Raw genomic sequence first — 18,494 nt, forward strand, 5'->3', positions numbered from 1 at the left:
CCTGAGATGATGGACCCAGCAGCAGACGGTCCCTTGCCTTCCTCGCTGGGGAAGGCCGGTGTGCGTGTCCGCGGGGGCTGCTGCCTACCCGGCCGCACTGCTGGGGTGGCCCCAGCCAAATCCCAGTCCCACCTCAGAGGCTGTGGGAGGGTGCAGCGGCCATGGGAGTGCTGCTCCTCACCCAGGGCGGCTGAACCTCCACGCACAGGGACAGGGAAGAAAAAACCTTTCCCCAAGAAGGTTTTATAACAGTGTTCAGAGCTGGCAAACTTGCTGCTTAGCATGCACACCACCTGCATTTCTATTAACCTTTCCTAGAGCATTTCATTTTACCTACTTCTTACCTGCTTGTGATCAACATCATCCAACCTGAGCCCAAGTGTGACAGCAGCAACGGTAGAGAGTAACCAAGGACATGGCTTTACCAGGTGACACAGCTCAGCAGCAACAGCTTAGCCAGCTCTGCTAGAAGTTTTCTGCACAGAAAACATCAAAGTCAAGTCGAGGACTACCTGTGACACACATACACGTGCCATGTGAGTAGCACAGGCTATGTAAAGGCCAGCTCAGCAACTTTTGAAGACTTTCTTTCCCTTTGCACCCTGTGGTGCTAGGACAGTCAGAGATCTAGCAAACAGATCAGAGACAAGGTTTAGAGCAGTTATTCTGGGGGGCAGCACAGAGTTTCATGGTGCAATTGCTTACTCAGTCCTGTTAATTTTGAGGACAGAAAAAGTGTTACCTTTGTAACAATGGCATAGAAGCAGAGTTCAATACACTGGGGCTTAGTTTCCAGCACTAACAATGTCCCAACCTGATTTAAGCATATAACTTGATTTCTCTCAGCCAAAGTTCCTCACCTATGACACTGGTACTAAATCCAGAACATCACAAGAGTATATACCCGTGCAGTAGTTTGGGTACAATGGCCAGCCAAAAAAAACGTTGCAAAAGAGAATGATTTGTTTGAATTTCCTTGCCAGAATAACTCATGGGAAAAATGTAATACCTCTACATATTAATGCAAACAATTGGAGCACCATGAACACTTAAGATTTGACTAAACAGTCCAGCAAGAAGTAAATGAGATCCAGGGCTGATGGCTGCCCACTCTGGAGAAGCACACTCCTAAGGCGTCACCAGTCAGTAGACCTGAACTCTCACTCCAAGTTTCTAAAACAGGGCTAGATGCAGGACTAACATTTACAAGCTGCTTCTCAACTGCAAAAGTTTAGATACTGATTGCAGTCCACTAATTTCTACTCACTTTGTTCCCTCTCATCACAAGAGGCCAAGAAGTCATAGGCTCAACTTTTAAACAATACATACATATCCAGAAAACAGGATTGGCTAAACCATGGTTTTATTTAATCTGAAGTCCATAAAGTGTCCAGCACATGCACACAGAGCCTATGATTGCTCTTGCATACACATTCGTTGTTCCCTTTACCCTTACCATTATCATGATCATTGAAGGCAAGGCCTTAAAAAGCTAATGACACTACAGTTAGGACTTAATTCAGGAGTGGAAACCGCAGGGACCACAACACTGATGTTCTTCACACCCTTCACCTACCCGTTCTGTTATACCCCTCAGCTCTAATCTGCAGCAGCCTCCACTCCAAGTTTCCCTTTTTCCTGGTCCTGCTCACAGCCAGTCACTGCAAGGTGAGGGCTCCGGCTGTGCAGGTACACAGCACAGGAACAAGACATACTTCTTGCCTCCTTTCTAGCCGCATTCTCAAGTGGTTTTCTAAATAGAGAGGCACAAAGACCTACTGTTGCCATCTATCACAGCAGGAGATCATAACAGCTCTACTGCAAACGCTGTACGTTGAAGAGAGCCATCAGCCAGACGAAAAATAATCTGCCTGTCAAGGAATGACGCAGAAAACATCGCTCTCCACAAAATACAGGGGGCTAAGAGGGCCATCTCCTCCCTCCCCCATCTCCAGCTACCCTCCTGTGAGCCATGCTGCCGCACAGCCTTTGTAGATGAGGCCTCTTTCATACTGCTGACGCCCAGGTTGCAGGGATAAAGGACAATAAAACTCCCAGACAGACACCCATTGCTTAGCCCTTCACAAGCACCAAATCATGGTCATGTGAGGTACCTGCACAAAGTGGACACCAGTACAAAGTTCTGTGCAAGTTCAGTCGTCCCTCAGTTTGTCTGTCAAAAAGAGAAAACAGAACATGGGGAATCCATTGCAGTCCTAAAACACGACTCATTCTTTTTACAGCTTCACCCTCTGGAAGAAAGCAGGAAAAGCTTGAGAAAGAGGTGTTACAGTAAGAGTCATTCAGATTAGGACTAAGGCTTGTAAGCAGGGTTTTTACCAGCCCTCTTCAGACCAGTATAACCACAAGTATCTCATTTAAAGTGTTTCTTCAAACAGCAGAAGCCCATTAATTTCCACAGACTCCCAACATAACTACGATCATATATCATAAAGTAATCACCACTTCAGACACTGGATGGGCATACAGATACAGAACAAGCATTTTCCCCTTTCTAACCATTTCACCTCTGCTTTTAGAATTTTCTAAATACTATATTGCTTTGGTGTCAGTCAGCATGATACAGTTTATTTTTAATCAGCACTAAGTTTTCTGAATGAGGCATTTTTCTTAACCCCCCCATCCATTGTAAGGGTTTGTTACTCTCTAGACATCTCAGACAAGAGAGAGAAGTGCTGTGATAAGGAGGGTGGAATGTTGTGTAATTCTTCCTGCAGGGATATTTGGATAAGGCTTGCACGTATCAGTAGAAGAATGGCTTAATTTGTAAGCTGGAACAATAGATGACAGCTCATCATCTTCCTGCTGCTGTGCTCATCCCTAATGAGCCTCTGATAAAAATGCTGATGAAAAATGTTTTTCCTCCAAAAATGAAGGAACACTCTACAGCCATCATCAGGAAGTCTGCAACACCACAGCTCCTCAATATTTAAGTTTTTAATGGTAACTCTTGTAACATAAATGCACCCAAAGCACTTCCTTACATCTCCAGAAGAATTTACAACAGACTGCAGTGGTTAAGTCTCCAGTTACCAAGGCGACATTTTTATAAAACACACTAAAGAATGCTAATATACTTGAAACAAAGAGATAGACTCAACAGTAAAGTTTGTTACTGTTAAGCAGGTATTCTTTATTAGCAGCACTGGGGTCCCTGGGGATTCTCCACCATAAGGGCTCCCCCGAGTTAGTAAGGGACATCGGTTTACATCCATAAAAATCACACATATTCGATAGATTTCCTGGGAAGGGATGTCTTATGATAAGGAGTTCTCAGAATCCATTTACATAAGTTGACACCCCTTTGAGCATGTGTCCTAAGTTCTGTTGGGGGTCTTCCGTGGTCGAGGGAAGAAGTAAGCAGTCTTCCTCATGGCGTTTGCTAGTTGACCTTTCCAGAGCATGCGCTGTGAAGTAAAGTCCAGGTGTCTTCCTCCTCAATCAGCAAAAAGCATCCTCCTCATTACAGGGTCTCTGTATCCTTTTGTTTGAGTCCCTCCTATCTTAGTTTGCACATTCCAGGAACTGTCCAAGTGTCCACTGAAGGTCTTGAGTCTCAGTTATCAGTGATTTACGTAGGAAGCCTAACGAGCATCTTAGTCTTACCTAAACAGACAAAGAGGCCTAAGGAAACAGTTAAGGAGTCTTGGGGAACAAAGATAGAAATGAAGCAAAACACAAGCAAAGCTTTCATATATCACAGTTTAGTCCTAATCAAGGATTGTCATGAATTCATTTGTTTGAGATCTTTCATTTCCCCCTTTTCTGTTGAGAGTATAGTGCTTATAGCTCTATCCATCATTCAAATGAATTTGTTGTATTTCCTTTGTGAATAGCAGTTACAACATTGAATTATTAGACAGGTTACTACACTCATCACAGTTATTCCTATAATCAATACAAATAATTGTTTTAACCATCTGAAGTTCAGCAACCATGAAGTAAGTTTGTTCCATATTTCTTCAAAGCCTAAGGAAGCATCACCCTTTTTAATCTCTTGTAAAATACCTAACTGTTGTTTTATTATTTCTAAATCTACATTTATTTTTCCTGTTTCATCTATGTAGGTATAACAACTAGAATTTATAACTGCACACACTCCCCCATGTGAAGCCAACATCATATCTAGAGTAATTTTATTTTGAAGGGTGACTTTAGAAATTTTGGTGATTTCCCTCTGTAACATGGCTATCGCATCTGATTAGCGCCTCCAATTTTTTTCCATCATACTAGGGATATTTATTATAGCTTTTTCTAGTTCACTGACTCCTAGCCAAGGAATGAACCATCTTGCGAAGGAATGAAAGGCTGTAGGCTGTATTACCAGCGAGTTTGGTATATTTCTCTTTTGTCTCCCTATGGGCAGTCTCACCCAATCTGCTCCATGTAATTGAGACATTATTTTAATTTGCGGAAGAACTACCCCAAATGTACGTGATCCAGTTCACCAAGAGGGTAATAATTTTCTGGCAGTATTTCTGTACAACCAATACCATCCCCTTCCTTTAAGAACTTCCTAATATTTTCCCTTATAGTTTTCACACTCCTTTCATAGTTGAAGTTGAAAGTATCAGCCACACTGGGAATAATTTCCCACTGAAAAGTTACCCAGAATGGTAGTTTTCTGATCTGTTAGGCATTTAATTTTTTCTTTTAATTTAGGAGCCTTTATGTCCCATAAAGAACTTGTGGATCTACATTCCATTCTTTAAACTGAATTTTAGGGTTATTCCAGAGATCATTCTATGCGGTATTGAAGAGAACTGGAAGGCCAATCACTGAGAGGTTTGTAGTAGCTGACTGAAAAAGTCTTAACATATACCCAGTCTCCAGGACTAAAAGGATGAATCAACTGATCTAGACCCTGGACTCGAGTCCCCAAAACTACCTTAGTAATTTTATTCAATTGTCTCCTCGATGATACCACATACTGCTATAAATGGTTTTCTCCTAACTGGCTCAAGTCTTCCCCTTTAAATTTAAATTGATAAGGTCTGCCATATAAAATTTCAAAAGGACTGATATTTTCTTTAGATCTGGGCTTAGCTCTTATTCTTAATAGAGCTAGGAGAAGAGCTTGATACTAATATAGATTGGTTCCTTGACAAATTTTGCTATTTGTTGTTTAATCTTCTCAACCTGTCCACTGGCTTGAGGCCAATACGGCGTATGCAATTGCCAATCTATACCCAATATTTTACTGATTTGCTATATCACTTGTGAACAAAAATGAGTACCCTGTCTGATGAAATCACTGTCAGTACTCCAAATAGGGGCATGATTTAATTCAATAACACTTTGGTAACCTCTCTTGCCTTACTAGTTCTGCATGGGAATGCTCAGGTTGGTCAGAGGAAGGTATCTGTTCATACCAATAAGTATCAAGACCCCCCCTTTTCCGGGGAGTTCAGAAAAATCTACTTGCCAGTGCTGTCCCGGACTATTACCTTTCCCTATAACTTCAACTTGAATTTTATTTGTCATATTTGAGTTGTTTTTCAAACAGATTTCATATCTCTGGGTTGTTTCATACTAGTGTATAAATTTTGGCTTACTATTTTTTGATTTAGCTGCTTGTATAAAACATCTGTGCCCCAGGGTGTTTTTCTTATGTTTGTCTAAGACTAATTTCCATAGTATGTTAGAAGGCACTATTATTTGCCCTTCCAGAACATAAAACCATCTATCTTTTTCTTTATTATCCTTCAAATCATTAATTAACCTTTCATCTTCCTTTGAATAGTCAGGTTTCAAATCTGAGTTTAAAATTTAAAGTTTAACATCTGGGACCAAACTAATGCTATTGTTTCAGTCATTTCTGCCACTTGTTTGGCTTCCCAATCTGTCAAATTATTTCCAGTTTCCTGTTCGGTGTTACCTTTTTGGTGTCCCTGGCAATGCATAATGGCTTCCAGCAACCTTAAAATTTCATCTGCATGTTTTGTTTTCTTTGAGTTGCAAGTAACCCTTGTTCTTTCCATATGGCACCGTGAGCATGTACAACTCCAAAATCCTATTTTGAGCCTGTCCAAATGTTGATCTTTTTCCCTTTTATCAGCTCTAAGACCCTAGTCAAGGCAATTATTTCAGCCTTCTGAGCAGAAGTTCCTACTGGCAATCATTTAGCCTCAATTACTTCAGAAGTGGTGGTCACAGCCTTGCGTATCCTGCCTTACAGCTTCCTTGTTTTATGAAGCTGCTTCCATCCACGAATCAGGTCCTCAGCATCCTCAAGCAGCTCTTCTTTTAAGTCAGGTCTACTAGAATAAACAGCTTCTATGGTCTTCAGTCATGGGTTACAGGCTCTGATATGGTTCCACAGAGAAAAGATGTTGGATTCACAATGTTAGTTGACACAATGTTGTCACATCACCCTGTTCCACCACAATGGCTTGGTATTTCAGAAATTTAGAAGAAGAAAGCCAATAGCCTCCCTTTTGTTCCAGGACAGCCGAGACAGTATGGGACACCAATAGCATCATCTTTTGGCCATAGTAAATTTTCAGGCTTCTTGAATGTTGAGAACAACTGCTGCAACTGTTCTCAAACATCCGGGCCATCCTCTGTTCACTTCATCCAATTGTTTAGAAAAGTAAGCAACTGCCTGCTTATAGGGTCCCAACTGCTGGGCTAGCACTCCCAGTGAAAACAACCAAAAGGGTTTGGAGACATCAGGGAGACCCAAGGCAAGAGTTTTCATCAATTTTTTCTTTAATTGTTCAAATGCCTTTGTAGTCTCTCTGGTCCATATTAATCTTGATTAATTTTCCTTTAGCAAGGTATACAACAGCTTTACCAAAAGTCCATAATTATATACCCACAGTTGTCACCAACCTTCATCCCGAGGAAAGTTCGGAGTTCTTTTACCATCTTAGGTTCGGGTGTGTGACAGATGGCTTCTTTCCTTCCTGATCCCAGTTCTTGTTGTCCTCCTGAAATTTTGAATCCCAAACAGGCCACTTGCTGCTGGACCAATTGAACTTCTTGTTGAGAGACGTGATATCCATTAAGCCCCAGAAAATTAAGCAAACTGACAGTTCATTGTACATGATTCTTTTGTCCTCGTAGCTATTAAAAGGTCATCTACATGCTGTAGTAAAGTTCGTTCTGGTGAGTGAGGGGTCCAGGTCTCAAGTTCCCAGGCCAACTGATTCCCAAAAATAGTGGGGCTATTTTTAAAACCTTGTGGTAACACTGTCCAGGTTAACTGGGTTTTTCTCCCTGTATCAGGGTTTTCCCATTCAAAAGCAAATAGCTTCTGGTTTTCTTTTGCTAAGACAAGGCAGAAAAAGGAATCCTTTAGAGCCAATACAGTAAACCATACTTGATCTCCTTTTAATTTATTTAACAAGTATAAGGATTTGCCACCATAGGATACAGGTCTTCTACAATTTTGTTTATTGCCCTTAAATCTTGAACTAATCTATAGCTATTTCCATCAGGTTTCTTCCCAGGTAAGACAGGAGTATTATATTCTGATTCTCATTCAATTAACAGTCTGAACTGCAAAAATTTATCACTAATTTCTTTTACCCCTATCTGGTCTTCTATATGCAAAGGATGCTGTTGAATCCTTACCAGAGCAGCTCCTGATTTTAACTTGATTTCTCTTAATTTGGCATTCTTAGCCTTACCTGGCATTCCAGAAGCCCCCACACCTGGATATACCTGGTACAAAATTTCTGTCAGTATTGTGCTCTCCTTTTCAGTCTGTAACAAAGATGAACTTAATATTTCAATTAATTGGTCTTCCTTCATTCTAAATTCAATTCCTTCAGTACCAAACCCAATCTTCATTCCTAACCGTTCTTACAGGTCTCTCCCTAATAACAGTTTAGGGGCTCCAGGAAAATAAAGTTAGTTATGTACCCCTATTTGTTTTCCTAATTCATACTTTATAGGTTGCATAAAGAAAGCCTTTTCAGTTTGGGCAGTTGCTCCAACCGCAGTTAGAAAATCTCTGTCCATAGGTATTAAATGTTGGTTCAAAACAGCGTTAAGAGGCTCCAGCATCTACTAAAAATTCTACTTCCTTATCCCTGTTCCCTAGCTTTATTTTAACCAGTGGATTCACTAGGGTAGATTCCCCAGGTCCCCATAATTCCAGGTCTGTTATTGTTCCAAACCCTGGAGAATCTTGTTCCAACTTGGGACATTAATTCTTCCAGTGTCCATTCTCTCTACAATAAGCACACTGATTGCTTTTCAACTCTATTCTAGTCCCCTAACCAAAACTCCCTCTTTCACGACCTCACATTCCACCTTGGTTTCCCCTCCCTGTGGATCCACCTTTATACTGTTGATTTAGAGCGGCAACAGTGGCAGTGGCTATTGTCCTTCCCAATTTCTTCCTGTCGTTATTATCCCAATTTCTATATGCTGTCCAAGCCTCCTCAGTCAGCTTTCCTAAGTCTTGTATTTCTGGTTCTTTACATTTTTGAAGCTTCTAATATCCTCAGACGATTGTCCCAGAAACAATACCAATTGCTGCTGCCCCACATCAGACGAGGGGTCTAAAGTGGTATATTTGTGCATTGCAGCTCTCAGCTGATCTAAAAACTCTGCAGGGGTTTCAGTTTGACCTTATTTCACAGCATATAACTCTGACCAATTTATGACTTTGGGGACTGCATTTTCAAATCCAAATTTTACCCAACACTGGTATTGTTTTAGCATTCAATAGTTGGTGTTACCGTTTGGATGCCAATTTGGGTCAGCTAGGGGAACATATTGATCAACTACCCCAGTCAAGACATTAGCAGTAATTTGTGCCTGTATATGAGTACGAGCTGTTCTCAAAACCAATTGTTTCTCTGTTTCTGTCATAGCATCTAGCATTAAGTCTTTATCTTTCCAATCAGGGTCCTGATTTTTAACTATTAGTTCAAATCTTTTTGCGACCCCTGGTGGGTCATCCCGGTAGGTTCTCACCACCTCTTTCCAAGCGTCCGAGCCACTCACATTAAAGGGGACTGTAATTCGGGTGGTTCCTCCTGGTGCCATCACTTGTCTGACTGGTGCCTGTACAGCTGGACCTGGACCTGTTTTACTACGAGTCCAGGCAGTGATTGGAGTGCTACCTCCCACCACCCCTCTCCTGTGTTCTTCCCCCTCTCCAGGGAATCCTTCTAAGAAGGGGTGGGGACACACAATCCTCTATTCTCTCTTCTGCCTTTTCCTCTCAGTCTTTTACTTTTAGCACTTCTCTCCAATACTACATGCTGAAAATCACCACTTCAGCTTGCCCTGCTTCTTTTTCTGTTCTTTCTCTAGTGTCAATACAAGAGGATCCTGAGGGGCTAAGTTAATGCCACACTCCTGCTGCTCAGGATGGTTTCTGAAAGTGAAAAACCCATCTGCATACATCACCTCATCCCACTTTTCCTCTCATCGTAGGAACAATATCAATTGCAGCAAAGTATCATATTTTAAAGTACCATTTCTGGGCCATTTTTCACCATCTTCTAACTTATACAATGGCCACCATTGATTACAATACTTCACTAGAATCTTTCTATTAGTTACACAATCTGGGGACCCTCCTATATCCTTCCAGTGTTTCAAAATGCATTCTAGTGGAGGAATTTTAAAGAAAAAGTCCACTTTGTTTACCTCCTATGTCTAATTTCTATTCCTCCAACCACAAACCACTTTTACCACATATGAAGAGCATTGTCGGTTTCCCCAGGGAGTCCAGAGCTGACACTTGGGGCAGTCAATATCCTGCTCAAACTCGACCCACAGCTTTTGTACACCACTAACATTCTAAAATATACAAGGGTTTACAGTCATTTTCTGGGTGTAACAGACACTCCTCGGGTTCCCACATTCATTCCAAATTACGTATTAAGATCACAACAGTTTTTTATCAATCACTTTGTCCTTCTCTGGCTGTGTCCCTCGTGGGATAACAGAACCACAGATCCAGACTCCACACTTGCTTCGTACTTATTTGTACGTCTCGCTCATACACACAATCATGCAAATTCAAGATATAGAGCAAGTCAATAGCTGTTAAACTTTGAAATCTTAAACTGTTTCTTTCACAAGCATCTGTTCACTGTTCAGGTGATCTTATAGCTTATAAAGTTACCAAATGCAAACAAGTATTTTACCAAACTTCTATTCACTCTACAAATTCTGAGGAGACAGAGGCACTCACATTACAAAGTTACCAAATGTTATCTGTATTCAGACACTAAAACAGTAACAACTTATGGGCAGCTATCAAAGGAACCACTTCCAAAACCAAAACCAAATTTCAGTAACTGTTAAGCTTCTGTACAACCAATACCTCCGAACTGCTACTTTTCCAAAAGAAATTTTAAAGAATACCTTTTGATTCATGGCCCTTGTCTGTCCCCTCAGCAATCCAATTGAGGAGAGAAGTCTCTCTGGAGAAAGCCCCAAGAGAGTCCAATCTCAATGGGTCCTGTAGCCAGGCAGAGAGGGTCCCATCTGGGTCACCAACTGAAACAAAGAAATTGACTCAACAGTAAAGTTTGTTACTGTTAAGCAGGTATTCTTTATTAGCAGCACTGGGGTCCCTGGGGATTCTCCACCATAAGGGCTCCCCCGAGTTAGTAAGGGACATCGGTTTACATCCATAAAAATCACACATATTCGATAGATTTCCTGGGAAGGGATGTCTTATGATAAGGAGTTCTCTGAATCTATTTACGTAAGTTGACACCCCTTTGAGCATGTGTCCTAAGTTCTGTTGGGGGTCTTCCGTGGTCGAGGGAAGAAGTAAGCAGTCTTCCTCACAGTGTTTGCTAGTTGACCTTTCCAGAGCATGCGCTGTGAAGTAAAGTCCAGGTGTCTTCCTCCTCAATCAGCAAAAAGCATCCTCCTCATTACAGGGTCTCTGTATCCTTTTGTTTGAGTCCCTCCTATCTTAGTTTGCACATTCCAGGAACTGTCCAAGTGTCCATTGAAGGTCTTGAGTCTCAGTTATCAGTGATTTACGTAGGAAGCCTAATGAGTGTCTTAATCTTACCTAAACAAAGAGGCCTAAGGAAACAGTTAGGGATTCTTGGGGAACAAAGATAGAAATGAAGCAAAACACAAGCAAAGCTTTCATATATCACAGTTTAGTCCTAATCAAGGATTGTCATGAATTCATTTGTTTGAGATCTTTCGTAATGCATAATGCTTCATTAATAAAACTGAATTTTACTTGCTGAAAAAACAAGAGCCTATCTGGCTTCCACTCCTTACTGCCTTGCATCTGCCTGTACTAGCTATAATAGCAACAATGTCATTTGTTTCAGTTCTCCTACTGACTTTATATGAATCATATTCTCCTGATTAAGCCATTATAAAGAGATTACACTTTTCCCTAACCACACAAGTCCTATGAACTACCAGAAAAATCAAAATTAAGCAAATACCTGAGAAGACTGCTTATGGCTTAAGTGAAATAGCTAAAAAACTCACTGTTAAAATGACAGGATCTTAGATAAGTCTGCAGATAGCTACTGCAGAAGAAAAACATAAATCCTTTTTTAAAAGAACTGCTTATAATGCCCATCAACGGTACCTCTTAAACGGATGCATGGTTTGGAAATGCACACATCACCCATCCTATAACAGCATCATTCCCCTTTCTCTTTTCTGAAAATGTATGTCTGAAACCCAATCCTGTTTACAGGGCAGCTGGAGAGTATGAAGAGCAAGAATATGAAATCTGTCAAGTTGGCAGCTATAGGAGGGATCTCATCAATATATACAAATACCTGAAAAGAGGGTGCAAAGAGGCTGGAGCAGGCTCTGTTTAGTGCCTCCCACTGACAGGACAAGAGGCAATGGGCACACACAAACACAAGAGATTCCCTCTGAGCACTTTCTTACTGTGTTACTGAGCACTGACACAGGTTGCCCAGGGAAGTTGTGGAGTCACCCTCCCTAAAGATCTGCAAAAGCTGCCTGTGTCCAGGCAGTCTGAGCAGGGGGGTTGTTGGATCAGATGGTTCCAGAGGTCCCCTCCCAGCCTCCACCACTCTACAATTGGAGCTCTGGGCTGCACGCTGTTGGTGCCTTCCCACCGTGTGCTGAATAAACTGGCACACTGCCAGGTACCATCCCTGTACCAGGGAGGTGAAGGTGAGTTCTTAATCACCCCTCTGCAAGAATTCTTTAAACCAGTAATATTTCCTGAATGGCTCCAGCTGATAGATTTATCAGGTAAGGTCGACAGTTTCAGACCACTTACTTGCAAATGCCACAGATCTACCTACAGATCTGACAAGCCTACACAGGCCTTTCCTTAGGGACTGCCTTGTGATAGGCAGTCAACTTCCTAGTTCTTTCAAGGATCCAAACTCCCATTCTCATCCTTTCCCTAAATCCTGGCAGTAGGTATAAGATGCTGCGGTGGTACTAACTTCCTTTTACACACCCCTAACAGCAGACACACAACAGGACATGCTTTCACAAGAGACAAGCACCCTTCTGTTTTTTCACAACATTTGCCCCTTCAATTTATCAATTTACTTGTGCCCTACACGTGTTTTAAAATGTTAAATCCAGTCCCAACCAAATTTGGTAAAGTAACGTTTTCAGAGTTGTTTAATTGTGGCTGTTTGGTTGTTGTTTTTTTTTTTTTTAAAGATGCAACTTTAAAAAGAATTGATATTTTACATGGAAAGTTTGCCCCTTCTACAATCACAGTATACAATGAGCAACTGATTGGATTTTTTTTACAGTCTTTTAATAAAACCTTTAAACCCTAAAAATATGGCATAAAGTTTCCTATAGGAAGAAAATATTTTAAAAGACTGTCCTGGAAGGTTTTGTTCAGATAACAACACAAAATTAATTTTCAAAGCTCTCCTCATATCCCCTGCCTGGGCATCTCTTAGAGACCACTGCTAAAATTTAATTTCCAACTATTGTTTGCAACTCATGTCAGAGGCAAATAAAACCCTTCCAGAGAAGTTCAGAAGCCTGTAAAGATAATTTTTCTTCACAGCAAGAACACAATCCATTCTCAGTTACAAGGACTGCCATGACTAGCATTAAAACCTTGTGTAGTTATGGCTTAATGTAGGCTTTCATTTAATTGTACCCTGCAGGAAGAAGGTAAACTGCCTTCCAGGAAACCTGTTGATAGTGAATCCCGAGAGCTAAACTGAAGAGCTATGAACAGGTAAGCAGTAGTATCATGGGCAGTCACAAGGAAAGCTGAGCTGTGACTCAGTGCCTGAAAACAGCAAGAAGATGGGAGGAAAAAAAAACAACCCCCAGAACACAGAGAAGAAAGATTTCACCACCAGCTTTCCCCTTAACACAGGAACAAAAACAGGATAGAGTTTTCTTCACATATTTGCATGCATATTTAAAATTGACTTTTATTCTAAATCACACAGAAGCACATATATATGGGAAGGGCTACTTTATCACAAAGTCTCCAAAAAGAACGGAGGGACTCAGTGTTTGCATTTTGGGTTTGGGGCTGACAAGATTGCTTTCATTCCATCCTGTGCCGTTTTCTTTAGCCCCAACATGCCCTCCAGCCTTTTAAGTGTGGCCTGGAGCCATCTTGAGCCAATCACCTCCTTATGGCCCCCAAAGGTCTCTGCCTTGTAAGCTTCAGAGATTCCCCTGGGGGTGGGGGAAGAGATAGCTTCAGGGCAATGCCAACTCCTAAACACAGTGGGAGACAGTTGTCAAATGCCTCTCAAGCAGAGACGTCAAATCATTTCTGTATTTATACCTCTAAACCCAATCATACGCATGTCCAAACCAACCTGCTAGACTGCCTCCCAACAAGCAGTTTCACACTTCACGTTTGCATGAGGTGCTCAGACATTATGAAGAAAAGCAGCAAAAACACTTATACAAAAATAAAATGTACTGTCTGCACAGCTTGCATCCCATTTTTAAGACTGTCATTTATCTTTGTCGGAGCTGTCACAAAACCCCATGCAGTAAATGACAAGCCAACTCTGAAGCACTGCACCTAGTAAAAATTTAATATAATAAAACAAATTGAAAACAGCAACATTATTTTAACCATTCACAATTAAAGTGGAAAAATTATAAGGCAGCCATTCATGGAATGATTTTTGTGTACAAATGGTCTGGAAAAAGAGACATTAAAATTACAGTTCCGTACATGGAGTCAGGTAAACAGCAATGACCACGCAATGTTTTTCCCTGGAAAGCCAAGGCTGCTAAGAGATGTAATAAAAGGACAGTAAGAAGAAAAAAAAAAAAAAAGATTTATTTTTAAAATAAGTTTGAGGTGAACAGGAATCTGAAATTAATCACAAAGAGTCTGAAATTCATCATAAACTTTTTCACCGTAATGCAACTACTACTCCTCCTTCCACCCCCAGAATAATACAAATACACTTCCCTCCTCTTCTTCCCAAGTCCCAGCACAGAACGGGAAGGGAGCAGCAGCAACATTTATTCCATAGCATCTCTCTCTTATTCTGCATAGAGCTGATACCACATGGACACATCTGCTACTGTCAAAAGCTCCTGAAAGGCTCTGAACTAAAAAGAGTTCCTGAACAAACATAGTAGTTTTCCTGGGTCTCATGGGTAACATTAGCCTTTTAAACAATTCACCTGGAAATGGTTCTTTGAAAGTCAACAGCAGGTTTCTGTGTTTAACACCTGGCCATCTGACATGCCACAACTATCAAAAATTCCCATCTTGGTGTGACAGCTCTGCCATCCTCACTTAAGTTAAATGTCAGTGCAGCTTCTGCATCTGTCATCAGCTGCTGAAAAAGAAATATTTCCCTTCTTTATATAAGGAACAACAAAAGAATGAGAACGGTAGGTAAAGCACCTGAACACACTGGGATCAATGGAAATAGCTTTAGTCCAATTCCTATCACCAATTAAGAAATCATTAACTCAAAAAAACATCTGATAAAAAGATTATAGATTTCCTAGAGGGATTTACAGAAGGAAAGGGGAGATATGACTGGCGTTACCTGCTAGACCTGATGCCACCTACCTCACAGTAGAAAACACAGGCAGAGATGGCTATTACAGGGAGAATAAGAGGAATTTGTTTGCACCACGGTCCCCTGAGGAGTAGAAAATGATGCCAGATGGCCCTGACTACATGCAGTGCTTGGATTTACTGTGACAGATGGGGAGATAGGTAAAAAAAGGGCTATGATAAAATGGTCCATTTTATTTAACTCATTAAAATACTCTGCTTCAAGAAAATAATCCTCCCCATGGAACTAACAATTTGGAAAGGTTTGATCGCTTGAAATTTTACATTCTCCTTATCACATAACCAAAAGCTTCCTTAGTTACTGTAGATTCAGCTACAGAATTAAAAATAATAGTTCAACACAGAGATAACAGAGACAGACAAAAGAAAATGCTGTTGCTGCTTCGAAATGGGTAGGAAAAAAAATACCAAAAAAACCACAGAAGTCTTCTATCACTTAACCAAGTGCCAAAGTGAAAAGTACGTGTTAACAGAAATTTTGTGCCAATTTTAAGTTGCCAATGTTTCCATTTAAAATCCCTCACCTGCTGCTGTAACTTGGCTTCTACAGTTCATGAATCATTAAACCAAGTATTAACATTTCTGGTGGCTGCCCTAGAAACTGGAAGCCTGGTATGACGGACAGGAGAAAAGAAAGACAACAAGACCTCTGAGCAGTGGCACCTCCTATGACTAATATGCCAGAAGTTATGTCAGCAGTGCAAAGGCTGGCTGCCACATCCCCATCAGTACACATCAATCCATGTAAGAAGGTACTGCCCACACGCTCCAACACTGGAACAAAAGGCTGGAAATGGGACCTTACCTCAGTATCTCCCTAAACCCTTGCTATTGTTACACACAAAATGAGGCTGAAGTGGAACACAGTCAGGACGTCAGTTTAACGGGTGAGGTGCCGTGCAAGTGCCAGATGACAGTTTAAAAAACCTTACTGTTTTACAAAATGTAAGCATCTGGTGCTGCATTAAGCTATCTCCTGCTTCCACTGAAGATCTTGCAAACTCTCCAGCTTTTGGAAAGAGTTATGTGGAAAGATTAAGCAAGGTAAAATAGTGGCATTATCAAAGAAGAAGATAATTAGGTAGAAATCAGGAAGAACACTGGGAGCTCTGGTGTAAACATCCCTGTGTATCATTTGCACGTGTCAGTAACCTGTACCATCAAACATTTTAAGCAGGTAACTTATTAGTTTGCATATGCATGTTTTAAAAAAAAGTTTAAAAATGTACAGGAGATGATCTCATCCACATCACTAATTTTGCAGTGGCTTTTCAGAATAGAATTCACTTTTGAAGGTCAAGTGTCAGAAATGCTTGTTCAGGCCTGATACATTAATGCTATCTGGAAATACTGTCTTGCGGAAATATAGGATTTCTAACAAGTTTGCATTGATTTTATATAGTAAAACACACAAATAAACAAGCATTCCTGGGGATCACTACTAGGTTAAATCCCGTGATACCCCTGTATTGTTGCCAAGCCAACAGACAAAGCAATCACTAGTCCAAGAACCAGACCATACCCATTGTTGAGCTAGTAGACAAATAGGACAATGACAAAAATGTAAAGAATTGCAGCACAATGGCCTGGGTAGTATAAGTAATAAATCACATGAAAAACAGACACACTCATTCAAATGGAAACAAGAAGCACTTCAGCTAAGAAGATATTTCAAGCCTTGAAAATACATTTTGAACAAAAAAAAAAAATCAAAGGAAAAATGTATTTGGCAATGTTATCTTTAAAAAGTGCAGATGGAGTATAGCTTAAAAAGGGTATGGTATTAAAAAGTTCTCCCCTAAAGAAGTAATTTTATGTTGAGTCTGTGCATGTCAAGCATTTATTACTTTTCAAATGCACTACAGTTATTAGAGTATAATATATTTTGCATAAGAGAAATGGTTCCTGACAAGAGAAGGCTGTGCCTTGGAAAGGGAGAGATCTTTTATCACTCTTCTGCAGTGAGAGGTATCAGCAGTTGACAATAAATCCTCCAGTAGATTCACCAAAACTAATGTTTATCAGTAAGAGGTGAATGCACAATTCCCAAGAGAAAAGCAAAAATGTCCAACAGGTCCACTGGGAACCCACCAGTTTGGGTTTTTGTTTGTTGGATTATTGTGTTCAGAACTGCTTTAGAAACACTTTGAAGTCTATCTGCAGTATAAATATTTAACTAAACCTCTTGTCTTATTAGCCTTAATACCTTTTATTTAATTTTTAAAAAGCCACACACCCCTAGATTTCAGCAGTTCAGACTTCTGAAAATGAGCTAGTGAAGTTTTCTAGTCCCTCAACAGCTGTTTCCATTAGATTTCTACTCCTCAGAGCCCAGAACAGCTCAATTTCGAAGGACACTATGGGTATCTCTCTCGACAGTAGCAGTAGTGTAATCACAGTACCCAATACCTAATTCCTGGTAACAGTTTTGTTGCCTATACTTTACTGACTTTGCAGAAGACCATCTCCCAAGAAATACTGCCTTTTAAAAATTTATTCACAATTGCATGAATAATCAAAACACTATTCTCCTTGCTTCCATCCCTTGTCGTAAATAATGGAATACACTGCAAAATTCATCTGCGCTTTCTTAACCGGCTCATTTTGTACTCTAATCCTATGCTGTCTGCATAATTTCTTTCCTATCAGTGACACTTCTGTGACAATAGCAGTGTTATCCAGAGTTCCAAATGCAGCCCATTTCTGCAATACAATTAGTGACAAACATCACAAGGACCAGTCACGTTGTCAGGACAACAGAGAACCAATGGGGAGAGCCCCCTTCTTCATTAGTAAGACTTCAACCTCTCAGAAGGCAGCCATCCTTTGTTTTTATTCTCAGCTGTGAAAACTGAATTGCAGGATACTTTGGTGATTGCAATTTTGTGATGAGTCGCTATGTTCTTCCCTGCTCACCTTTCTTAAACTCCAAATTCCATCTTCCCTGAGAATAGGGCCAGAAGTAACAATTAAAATAGCAAATGTCTTCAGAAAAGAAAGTTACATAGAATTTATGTCCGGCTGCCAAAGTACATTTTGCTACACTAAAAACTTTGCCAGTATTCCTCATTTTGCAATCAAGGTTCCCTCTGAACTCCATAAAGTGAATGGGATGGATGATGGTAAGAGACAATGATAAAGGGAGCAGCCAACATTTACTGCTCATGTCAGATCGAGGAGGAGACTGGTGAAATTCGAGCGTTTAGTGATGGTGTCCAATGGACAAAACTAGAGGAATAAGGCATCCTAATACGAGGGCTGCCACCTCCAGACGACTGAGTCCTTTTCCTCCAGTTGATTCAGGTTTGTGGCTATGAGCAATTCCTCCTACTTCCGGGAGAACGTGAACTGTAGCAACATAAAGAAAAGTCCCAGCAGAAAACAGCATAGCAACTCCGGTGGCATTGACTTCTGAAAGGGCTTCTTTGCTGCTCTGAAATGGAAAAACAGAAAGAATAGAAAAAATAAGGATAAGCAGAAGTTCTTC

At 40.7% G+C, this 18,494-nt stretch overlaps 1 protein-coding gene across 6 annotated transcripts in view; it reads right to left on the reverse strand.

Annotated features, from left to right (window-relative positions):
* Window positions 1-405: 405 nt before the first annotated feature.
* SLC39A9 (solute carrier family 39 member 9) overlaps window positions 406-18,494 on the reverse strand; it is a 34,973-nt gene continuing 16,884 nt past the window's right edge. For 3 of the 6 annotated variants that reach the window (XM_074909696.1, XM_074909695.1, XM_074909694.1), the window contains one exon: window positions 13,972-18,440. In XM_074909696.1, the coding sequence (XP_074765797.1) occupies window positions 18,210-18,440 (231 nt within the window). In that variant the 3' untranslated portion in view covers window positions 13,972-18,209. Of the gene's footprint in view, window positions 477-2,114; window positions 2,174-3,190; window positions 7,732-10,356; window positions 10,492-10,542; window positions 11,035-13,971; window positions 18,441-18,494 lie in introns of those variants that run through there. The other 3 variants (XR_012633864.1, XR_012633863.1, XR_012633865.1) reach the window with 3 other exon arrangements.

Source organism: Athene noctua, chromosome 6 (assembly GCF_965140245.1).
Source record: "Athene noctua chromosome 6, bAthNoc1.hap1.1, whole genome shotgun sequence".
Classification (NCBI taxonomy): Eukaryota; Metazoa; Chordata; class Aves; order Strigiformes; family Strigidae; genus Athene; species Athene noctua.